Source organism: Phocoena sinus, chromosome 3 (assembly GCF_008692025.1).
Source record: "Phocoena sinus isolate mPhoSin1 chromosome 3, mPhoSin1.pri, whole genome shotgun sequence".
Lineage (NCBI taxonomy): Eukaryota > Metazoa > Chordata > Mammalia > Artiodactyla > Phocoenidae > Phocoena > Phocoena sinus.
The window spans coordinates 46525952-46538256 of record NC_045765.1 but is presented as its reverse complement, the minus strand read 5'-3'; the positions used below and the strand labels follow the sequence as shown (position 1 = coordinate 46538256).

The 12305-nt window shown below is 41.7% G+C and overlaps 1 protein-coding gene across 3 annotated transcripts in view; it reads left to right on the top strand.

Annotated features, from left to right (window-relative positions):
• ABLIM3 (actin binding LIM protein family member 3) overlaps nt 1-12305 on the top strand; it is a 144271-nt gene that overhangs the window by 117797 nt on the left and 14169 nt on the right. For all 3 annotated transcript variants that reach the window (XM_032625381.1, XM_032625380.1, XM_032625379.1), the window contains one exon: nt 464-528. In XM_032625381.1, the coding sequence (XP_032481272.1) occupies nt 464-528 (65 nt within the window). The remainder of the gene's footprint in view (nt 1-463; nt 529-12305) is intronic.

The window sequence follows — 12305 nt, the reverse complement described above, 5'->3', positions numbered from 1 at the left end:
TTTTTGAGGCGTAGCTAGATCTAGAGGTAGATGGTCATCATCAGGACTTGACCTGTCCTGTGGGTTAGGTGGCTCCAGTCTCAGGCTGATTCTGCCCTTATCATGGGAAGACGAGTTCTGGCAGGTCCAGATTACCTCCTATCCTTGGCAGAAAGAGGGCTTTTTCTCCTACCAGCGGCAGGAAAAGTCCCAACGTTGAGGTTTATTAGATCTGTCTGGGCAGTCAGCTTCACCTGCACTTTCCAGCCCAAGAATGGGAAGGGATGCTGGCCATCTCAGTATAGGGAGACCCATGGTGGAGGCAGTTCACCAAAGTGCACTTGTGCGGGGTCACTCAGCTAGAAAGTGGTGGAGCCAAGAGGAAACCCCCACCTGTCAAGGCTGTACTGCCCCCCTATGCCCTCTCGCCTGCGCAGGCTGAGTGGAGCATGGGCGGGAGCTGATGCTAGCTGTCTTTTGGCAGTGCCCCGAGCCAGAAGGTTCTCGTCTGGAGGAGAGGAGGACGATTTTGACCGCAGCATGCACAAGGTAAGCAGGCCACACCACTGAATGAGATGCTTAGATGGTATGTTACTGAGGATTTTTTCATTTGTGAGGGACAGAAACCAAATCCAAACTCACTCGTGATAGAAAAGAGAAATGCAAAACTTGGCAAAACTGGAAAGTCAACTGGTAGGATTAGCTGCAGGTACAACTTGATCCAGCTGCTGAACAAATTGCCACAGGGAAATTCTCTCTCTCTGCTCTTATGCTGGATTGCCTCTGCATTGGCCTCATGCTCAAGCAGGTTCTTCTCACGTTGTGGTCAGTGGATGCCAGTGACTTGTGCATCACTGCTGGGGATGGAAGGTGGTGCAGCTGCTGAGAAAGAGTTTGTGGTCCCGCAAAAAGTTACCACATAGAACTACCACAGAAACTGTCGACTGAAAAAAACAAACAAACCGCACAACCCAGAAGTTGAGAACTATGTTTTATTCAGCAGACATACTGAGGACCTCAGCCCAGGAGACAGCCTCTCAGATAGCTCTGAGAGAGTGTTCCAAAGAGGTAAGGGAGGAGCCAGGAATATGTAGGAGTTTTTGCAAAAATAAAATCAGCAAGTCGAACATCACAAGATTGCTGCTAATTAATGAAAAAACAGACATCTACAGTTAATGAAGTCAGTGCTTTTCTATGTATGGGAAGATGCAAGGCCCTTGGCTCATTGAAATCATTCCTTTAATGTGCACCTTAACTATCTAGGACCAGTATCCTGTTTTTTTGCATTCTGAATCCCCTCAGGCTGCACCACTGGTGGTGGCTGCAGAGGCTGATGGCTTCATGGCTTGTTTACTGATATGGCAGGTGACAGTCTTTGCTCGCAGTGCTTCCTCTTGGCCATAAATTCAACCAATATTTGGGAGGCATTTCATGACTAATTTTGTCCCTCAGGGCTAGGAAGGCTCATCCCTTGATCACGTGAAGATTCTGTTGCTAGGCCACTCAATGTGCTGATTTGTTGTGGATTAGACCCTGTTGATAATCTAAAATTCTCTGGATCACCTGTCGTATTAGTCTGTTGTGATCCAGGAAATGTTTTCCCTCGTTGCTTCTTCCCAGATCTAGAATTGCACTATTACAATTATTCTATGTAGAGTTATGTACATGATCAACTAACTCGAGACGTCATTAATTTTGCTGGAGGCTTGGTTACACTTTGCTAATGTAAGAGATAACAATCTCATAAAACAGACAGGACATAAGTAACACAGCTAGTAACATTAATAAACGGATACGGCAGCAGAGAGAGGCACAAGGCATAAATAATTTGCAAATGCCAAGAGAGAACAAACTAAAACAGTGATTAGTATAACTAGTTGTAATCTGGTCAAAATAAGCCATCAAGTCCACAGGGGAGCCAACTGGAGAAGCCAAATTCTGGAGGAATCAGGTAGAGAGAAAAAGATAAATGTTTCATCTTCGTTTACAAAGGTATACTTTATCAACTTGTTGAAGGTCATAGTTAGCGTAAGAGGAAAGGTTTTCTGGAAAACAGAGATTAAAAACCAGTATATTTCAGAAAAAAGTCATAAAATTATAAGTCATGTTCATCAATTCATTCAGTCCATGTAATTAATTCCTGTTCATCTAGATGAAGTTGTCAGGTTTTCCATTAGTCTTTTAAAATTTCTTACCCAGTTCAGGAGTAAGATCTAAAAGTTATCAAAAACTTGTATTTATCAAAAGTGCTTTTTATGAATCTTCACTAAGATCTTCATATATAAAAGCATCAGAGTAAAACAATGATTGTGTATAAACAACAAGACTTAAAATGGCATGGTTAAAGATCTGATTGATTATAATGTAGTTGACAAGAAACTTGGATATTTCTGTGACATACAACATCCTAAGATAACACCTAGAATTATGACTGATAACCTTATACCAGGACATACCAGATTTTTAGGAATTCCATATAAATTTTGGAATATCTGTATTAATGACATTTACCCATACAATATAACCTAAGAAGGTTTATCTCCAATCACTTGACAGTGCTTCTCAAGTAATTTAACATATCAAATTAGCCTAATTAGCTTAACGTTTCTCTCTGAGATGTCACAGGGTTTCTTTGAAGCATCCCAGAGTTATCTGGAAGTCAAAAGAACTTCAGTTAGAATTTGTTATTTGGGAAGTTTCGTCAAAAATATCAAAAAGGTTTCAAAACACTTGGTCAAATAGGATCATAGGTCACTGTGAAACAATACTTATTCACTTAAAGTGACAAAAGATTTTGGGCTTCCCTGGTGGCGCAGTGGTTCAGAGTCTGCCTGCCGATGCAGGGGACACAGGTTCGTGCCCCGGTCCGGGAAGATCCCACATGCCGCGGGGCGGCTGGGCCCGTGAGCCATGGCCGCTGAGCCTGCGCGTCTGGAGCCTGTGCTCCGCAACAGGAGAGGCCACAACAGTGAGAGGCCCGCATACCGAGAGAAAAAAAAAAAAGATTTCAAAAACAAAGATGACTTACAAAATCTGTTTTCAAAAGCAGTATTTCAAGATAACTTTGTTCTCTTAACAGAGGAACCAGATCCAGTCTTGCACCAGCCTACTTTTAATAGTAATATCCACTTACCTAATTAAATTTAATCCAATCCCAGCCTGACCATGTACAAAACTCCTTTTCAGGGCTCCCTTTTTACAAACCTTCCACAACTTTCTCTGTTCCTGTTAGTCTGTCCCTTATTTTTCCATCCAGAAACAACCAGCTCTAGGACAAAATCATTCTTTCCACTTAACAAAATGCACTTCCATTCTTCATACCTTCTTTTGCTGAAAAAAACACACCCTACTTTCCTTGCATACTGAAATGTTTCCCTTATTATCTTTAGTAGCTTTAATTACATATTATAATTTTAACCCTTAAAAACGTTAATCTCTAGTGAAAACTGACAAGTAGCAAGTAATTGTGAACTGTTTGTCATACCAGCATTCCTGATTGGCATATCACTTAACCTCTAGAAACATACATCTTCTCATAGCATAATTTCTTTCCTCAATGTGGTACAAGAGTTGTGTCTAGTGAACCCAAACATCTTTAGTTTCCTTCTTGTAAGGAGACAAAAGTAGGTAAATTTAGACCTGTTTAGCAAGTAATGTTTGAGTATTTTATCTTATTTGAAGTGACCTGGATAGTCAGTGGATTCCCATTACTTAAATTAATTTAGCAAGGGCTGAGGAATCAGGATGGCAGAGGAACAGGACATGGAGCTCACCTCTTCCCACAGATACATCAAAAATACATCTACAAGTGGAACAATTCACACAGAAAATCTAAACACTGGCCTCAGACTTCTGAAAGGGCAAGAAAACCTCCACATAACCAGATAAGACAAAAGAAGAAGAAAGACAGAAAGGAATCACGACAGGACCTGCGCCCCAGGGAGGGAGCTGTGAAAGAGGAAAGGCTCCCACACCCTGGGAGGTTCCCTCATCGTGGGGAGATCAGCCTGGACAGGGGGGGAGCGTCAGAGCCTCGGACGAGAGTGCAGCAACCAGTCTGTGGAAGGCAAAACGGACAGTGACCTGCACAGATGGTCAGTACTGCCGCCCTGTGCTCCCCAGCCTGAGGCCCTCGTCCACCGCACGGGCAGGGGCTGGGTGCTGAAGCCTGGGCTTTGGAGGTCAGACCCAGGGAGAGGACCAGGATTGGCTATGCGGAGAGAGCCTGAAGAGGGTGGAGTGTGGCAACTGAGGGTGCACTCGGAAGAAGCCTGGGACCACTATGGAGGCAAGGTACCGTTGTTGGGGGGCATGCAAGGAGAGGGGTGGGACCACCATAGGAGCTTCTTTCCCTGTGCGCACGTTCTCAGGCAACAGGACACCACCTACGTGAGCTCTAGGGGTGGGCGCGAGCCACCACTGCCATCGTGGCTCCAGAGGCAGGCACGGGCAGCCGCCATCGATAAGAGAGCCGTGAGCAGCCACCAAGCGCTGCCCCTGCTATCGGGAGTGTGTGGGCCACTGCCACCATTAAGAGACCCATGAGCAGGTACCAATCACTGCACCCAATGTCCAGGGAGCACGTACAGGCCATGAGCAAGCTCCAGTCACTGTCCCTGCTGTCCTGGGAGTGTGCGGGCCACTGCTGCTACTAAGAGATCTGGGAGCAGGTGCCAGTCCCACCCGCACCATCCAGAGAGTACGCACAGGCAGCGAGCAGCCACCAGTCATGGTCCCTGCTGTCCCCGGGAGTGCGTGGGCCATCACTGCTGCTAAGAGACACAGGAGCAGACAACAATCTCTGCCCCTACTGGCCTGGGGGCACATGGGCCCACTGCCGCTGCTGGGAGACCCGCAAGTAGGCGCCAATTGCTGCTCCTGCCATACCAGGAGTGTGCACAGGCTGCCACACATCCACACACCATTTGAAAGGAATAATGGCCAGCACACACTAAGGAAAGAGGCAGAAAGCATCCAAACTAAAAGCATCTCAATTCCGGACAAGATGGCGGAGTAGAAGGACTTGAGCTCACCTCCTCTCACAAAAACACCAAAATCACAACTAACTGCTGAACAACCATTGACAAAAAAGATTGGAACCTACCAAAAAAGGTATTTTACACCCAAAGAGAAAGACGAGGCCACAATGAGATGGTAGGAGGGGCGCTTCTGCGATATAATCAAATCCCATGCCTGCCGGGTGGGTGACCTACAGACTGGAAAATAATTGTATTGCAGAGGTTCTCCCACAGGAGTGAGAGTTCTGAGCCCAACGTCAGGGTCCCCACCCTGAGGGTCTGGCATTGGGAGGAGGAGCCCCCAGAGCATTTGGCTTTGAAAGCCAGCAGTTCTTGATTGCAGGAGCTCCACGGACAAGGGGAAGCAGATCCCACTCTTGGAGGGACCCAGCACAAAGCAGTGACTCCACAGGAGCCTGGACTAGACCTACCTGCGGATCTTGGAGGGTCTCCAGGGAAGGTGGAGGTCAGCTGTGGCTCACTGTGGGGGCAGGGACAGTGGCGGCAAAGGCCCCAGGGAAACTGATTGGCATGAGTTCTCAGGGAGGGCACAATTTTGGCACTGAGACCTGGCCCCACCCAACAGCCTGTAGGCTCCAGTCCTGGAACACCTCAGGCTAAACAACAACAAGCAGGGCGGGGGACACAGCCCCACCAATCAACAGACAGGCTGCCTAAAGCTGTACTGAGCTCACAGCCACCTCTAAACATACGCCTTGACATGGCCCTGCCCACCAGAGAGACAGGACCCAGATCCACCCACCAGTGGGCAGGCACCAGTTCCTCCCACCAGGAAGCCTGCACAAGCCCCTGGACCAACCTCACCCGACAGGGGGCAGACACCAGAAGCAAGAGGAAATACAATCCTGCAGCATGTGGAAAGGAGACCACAAACACAGAAATTTAGAAAAAGTGAGATGGCAGAGAAATATATTCCAGACGAAGGAACAAGATAAAAACCCAGAAGAACAACAAAGTGAAGTGGAGATAGGCAATCTACCTGAAAAAGAATTCAGAGTAATGCTAGTAAAGATGATCCAATATCTCGGAAAAAGAATGGAGGCACAGACTGAGAATACAAGAAATGTTTAAAAAAGAGCTAGAAGATCTAAAGAACAAAGAAACAGAGATGAACAATACAATAACTGAAATGAAAAACATACAAGAAGGAATGAGAAGCAGAATAAACAAGGCAGAAGAATGAATAAGTGGAAGAGAGAGTGGTGGAAGTCATTGCTGTGGAACAGAATAAAGAAAAAAGAATGAAAAGAAATGAGGATAGTCTCAGACACCTCTGGGACAACATTAAATGCACAAACATTCACATTATAGGGGTCCCAGAGGGGAAGAGAGAGAGAAAGTGCCTGAGAAAATATTGGAAGAGATTATCACTGAAAACTTCCCTAACATGGGGAAGGAAACACTCAATGAAGTCCAGGAAATGCAGAGAGTCCCATACAGGATAAACTCAAGGAGGAACACGCCAAGACACATATTAATCAAACTGACAAAAGTTAAAGACAAAGAGAAAATAGAAAAAACAACAAGGGAAAAGCAACAAATAACATACAAGGGAATCCCCATAAGGTTAACAGCTGATTTTTCAGCAGAAACTCTGATTTAAAGTGATGAAAGGGGAAACCTATAACCAAATTACTCTACCCAGCAAGGCTCCCATTCAGATTCGATGGAGAAATCAAAAGCTTTACAGAGAAGCAAAAGCTAAGAGAATTCAGCACCATGAAACCAGCTTTACAACAAATGCTAAAGGAACTTCTCTAGGCAGAAAAGAAGAGGCCACAACTAGAAACAAGCAACTTATGAATGGGAAAACTCACCAATAAAGGCAAACATACACTAAAGGTAGGAAATCAGCCACACACAAATATGATATCAAAACCAGCAATCTTGAGGAGAGTACAATTGCAGGATATTGGAAATTCATTTCAAATTAAGAGACCAGCCACTTAAAAAATCTTGTATATGTATATAGACTGCTACATCAAAACCTCATGGGAGCTGCAAACCAAAAATCTACAATAGATATACAAATAAAAATTGAAAAGGAATCCAAACACAACACTAAAGAGAGTCATCAAATCACAAAAGAGAACAAGAGGAAGGGAAGAAAAAAGACCTACAAAAACAAACCCAAAAGCAGCCACATAGCACAGACAGATCAGCTCAGTGCTTTGTGACCACCTAGAGGGGTGGGATAGGGAGGGTGGGAGGGAAACGCAAGAGGGAGGAGATATGGGGATATATGTATATGTATAGCTGATTCACTTTGGTATAAAGCAGAAACTAACACACAGTTGTAAAAAAAATTACACTCCAATAAAGATGTTAAAAAAAAATACCCAAAACAATTAACAAAATGGCAGTAAGAGCATACATATCGATAGTTACCTTAAATGTAAATGGATTAAATGCTCCAGCCAAAAGACACAGGCTGGCTGAACTGATACAAAAACAAGACCCACATATATACGTCTACAAGAGACCCACTTCAGACCTCAGGACACATATAGACTGAAAGTGAGGGGATGGAAAAAGGTATTCCATGCAAATAGAAATCAAAAGAGAGCGGAAGTCATGATACTCAGACAACATAGACTTTAAAATAAAGACTGCTGCAAGAGACAAAGAAGTATGCTACATAATGATCAATGAATCAATCCAAGAGGAAGATATAATAACTGAAAATATATATGCACCCAACATAGGAGCACTTAAATATATAAGGCAGATGCTAACAGGCATAAAAGGAGAAATTGACAGTAACAAAATAATAGTGAGGGATTTTAACACTCCACTTACATCAATGGACAGCTCATCCAGACAGAAAATCAGTAAGGAAACACAGCCTTAAATGACACACTACACCAGATGGACTTAACTGATATTTATAGAACATTCCATCCAAAACAGCAGAGTATACATTCTTCTCAAGTGCACATGGAACATTCTCCAGGACAGATCATATCCTGGGCCAGAAATCAAGCCTCAGTAAATTTAAGAAAACTGAAATCATATCAAGCATCTTTTCTGACTACAACACTATGAGACTAGAAATCAATTACAGGAAAAAATCCTGTAAAAAACACAAACACGTGGAATAATGAACATGAAAACAAAAATAAACAAGTGGAACCTAATTAAACTTAAAAGCTTTTGCACAGCAAAGGAAACCATAAACAAAATGAAAAGACAACCCACACAATGGAAGAAAATATTTGCAAATCAAGTGGCTGATAAGGGATTAATCTCCAAAATATACAAACAGCTCATGCAGTTCTATATCAAAAAAACAAACAATGCAATCAAAATATGGGCAGAAGATCTAAATATACATTTCTCCAAAGAAGACATACAGATGGCCAAAACGCACATGAAAAGATGCTCAACATCACTAATTATCAGAGAAATGCAAATCAAAACCACCATGAGGCATCACCTCACACCAGTCAGAATGGCCATCATAAAAAAGTCTACAAACAGGGCTTCGCTGGTGGCGCAGTGTTTGAGAGTCCGCCTGCCAATGCAGGGGATACGGGTTCGTGCCCCAGTCTGGGAAGATCCCACATGCCACGGAGCAGCTGGGCCCGTGAGCCATGGCCGCTGAGCCTGCACATCCGGAGCCTGTGCTCTGCAACAGGAGAGGCCACAGCAGTGAGTAGCCCGTGTACCGCAAAAAAAAAAAAAAAAAAGTCTACAAACAATAAATGCTGAAGAGGATGTGGAGAAAAGGGAACCCTCGTACACTGTTGGTGGGAATGTAAATTGGTACAACTGTTATGGAGAACAGTATGGAGGTTCCTTAAAAAACTAAAAATAGAACTACCATATGATCCAGCAGTCCCAATCCTGGGTATATATACAGAGAAAACCATAATTCGAAAAGATACATGCACCCCAATCTTCATTGCAGCACTATTTACAATACCCAAGACATGGAAGCAACCTAAATGTCCATCTACAGAGGAATGGATAAAGAAGACGTGGTACCTATCTACAATGGAATATTAGCCATAAAAAAATGTAATAATGCCATTTGCAGCAACATGGATGGACCTAGAGATTATCATACTAAGTGAAGTAAGTCAGAGAAATACAAATACCATATGATATCACTTATATGTGGAACCCCAAAAAATGATACAAATGAACTTATTTACCAAAGAGAAACAGACTCACAGCCTTTGAAAATAAACTTAGGTTACCAAAGGGGAAACGTGGTGGCGGGGGGGAGGGATAAATGAGGAGTTTGGGATTAACATATACACAGTATTATATATAAAACAGATAATCAACAATGACCTACTGTATAGCACAGGGAATCTACTCAATATTTTATAATAACCTCTTGAGAAAAGAATCTGAAAAAGAACAGATATATGTATAGGTATAACTGAATCATTTAGCTGTATACTTGAAACTAACAACATTGTAAATCACCTATACTCCAATATAAAATAAAAATTAAAAATAAATAGGAAAAACTCTAAAGTTTTAAGTTACCAAAAATCTGGAGAAACTGTTTTAAATCCATATACCCAAAGCATAATTATTCCTAAAGGGTTCACCTGAAAACTCTTATTTTCCTTTATAATTTATGAAAATATCATCATACCAAGTTAATTTTTTTGCTGACAAACTCTGCAACAGAAATAACATGAACTTATTAACCTTCAGTGAACCTTGGTACACTGAAGGTGTACCAAGTAAAAGATGTCTGTATTGACTGATTAAACCAGCAAGCTGAAGCTAGCTTTAATGCCAGATATTAATTTAATATTGAATATTTCCTAGATACCTGAACCTGAAATTCATTCTGGCCAGTTTCTTTCATGTTTAGAAGTATTTAATTTGTAAGCACTTACTTTTAAGTCAATTAAACGGAACTCTTTTATAAATTTAATTTTAACAGTATTTTCCGGAGGTAGAGACATCTCATATGTATAATATGTACACAGACATATAAACAGACCTAACTAGAGATCTCAGAGCTTCACCTTAAAAACTTAGTTATGAATCAGGTATTACAGTATAAACTTACTAGTTTATAAGTAACAGTTGGAATAAGTTAAACTTGCTTGCTCAGATGACTAAGGCTTTGCTATCTGTGGAAAAGACTTTTAAGATTTGTATTTATCCTTGATAAACCCTTAAGGAGGCTATGAATTAGATTTGGGGTGAGGGAGCCTTTCCAGCAGTTTGAGTTTAAAAGGACTTTTTTGCTTTTTTTTTTTCCTCCTTGGTTTCAGGTTTTACCTGATTGAGCTAATTAGGCTCAGTCTCAGATCAATGTGGGCTGTATTTACATTTCTTATTTGCAGAGATTTGCAAAACAAAGACAGTTGCTTTTAATTCTCAAAAAAACTGGTCTGCTGCCTAAATGATATTAAAAGATTGATTTGCCCAACTGTACTTTGTTTAATTTGCTTTTTTATATCAGTGAGAAGATTTCTGACTAAGCCAAAATTCAAGAGTTCTATGTTCTAGAATTTTAGGGTTTAATTTATCATGCTTTCAAAAGCTTGCATAAGGCATTCAACAAAGGTCCTTTTTCTGAGTGCACAGGTGAGACCCAGAGCAAAATCTGTATTATTATTTTTATTAGCCCCTGAATATTGCTCCCAGTTTTTACATTATATTATACAGGCTCAGGTAACCCTACTGGTTTCCTTTTGTATGTTTAATAATATTTCCTGAGGGGCAGATTCATACGGCCTGTCTTATGAAGGATTCCCCAGTAAAACATGTATATCACACAATATAATTAAACAAAAGAGAAATAACCATCTTATATAAAGCCCGTTTAGGTATACCAATTTTTATAAACTTTCGTCTCAATTCTATCAACTTTTATACCTTTACCTTTATCTTCCATTAGGACCCAATCATCAAGCCTTGGTCTTTCAAGGAGTCCTAGAAGCTTTCCTTTCTTTTTATCCTCTGACTCTTTTATCTATTTTTAATAAAAGGCTCTGGGGTCCCCAGTGAGGGGTTGAGCCAAGGGACTCAGGCCCTTTTGTCAATCTTTTACTTGATTAATCGGCCTGTCGCCCCAAGTAATTTTTGGCCAGGTATCTCAGTGTAATTTACTTCCAGCCATTTAAATATGTATGTATATTTTAAAATATTTATTTATTTTGCCTGCGCTGGGTTTTAGTTGTGGCATGTGGGCTTCTTAGTTGCAGCACACGGACTCTTAGTTGTGGCATGCATGTGGGATCTAGTTCCCCAACCAGGGATCGAACCTGGGCCCCCTGCATTGGGAACACGGAGTCTTACCCACTGGACCACCAGGGAAGTCCCTAAATATATGTATTTTTTAAGTGGGGTAAATAGAGTGGACTTGTTTGGGGCCCTTTAATGTTGGGGACCTATAGGGGGCCCCTTTGTTCCATCCAGCCTTACGTGATGTTCTATCAAACCTTTGTTTTAATCCCATTAACATCCATATTACTTATCCCATTTTTAAATAATCATCTAAAGATTTCTTTATCCTTTTGGGATAAGTCCCTTTAAAATTTCCACCTTTTTGGGAAGAAGTCTCTAAACTTTCTCTTCAGTTTACTTCCCTGTTAATCAACCTAATTAACATGAATTATCCTAATGTTTTTATTAGCATCTGTAAGACTCACTGAGGGGAAGCAGAGACCACAAATAAGGCTTCCCAAACCAGTTTTTTGTTGTTGTTGTTTTCAATTAAGGCAGTTCTTAGGTTAGCCGAATATATGTTTTCTACCTTCTAAGTTTTCTTCTTATACGTACCAGTAACACAGCTCTTTTAAAATTTACCAATTTAGAAGTTTCTCCAATATAAAGGATCCATCATGTGGCCATTAGTAAGATGTATCTTATTGATGCAAACCAGTAAGACACCAGAGAAGTCCCCACAACAGAGTGTGAAGATGTAGCCTTCACAAAATCTAGAAAGTTTACTCCCCAAAATAGCCTAAGAAAGTAAAGGGCTTCATTGCACAGGCCGATGCAAGGAAGGCTAAGAGGGCAAAAGCCCCTGAGAGTTGGCACAGTCAGACAAAAGACTGCTCAGAATCCCAGTCTATTCGGTTGGCTGCCGAATTGTATACCATATGTGTACCTTCCAGGTGGCAAAGACCAAGTAATCAAAACACAGAAACAGACATATACACATACATACACACAAAATGCCTAAGAAAATCAGGTAGAACGTTTACATCTCAAAGACACAGGGAGAGAAATGCAAGTTCCCCCTAGAAGGGCTTTTGTTTCTTTAAGGTCAGAATTCTGAAAAGATGTTTTATCAAGCAGGCTTTC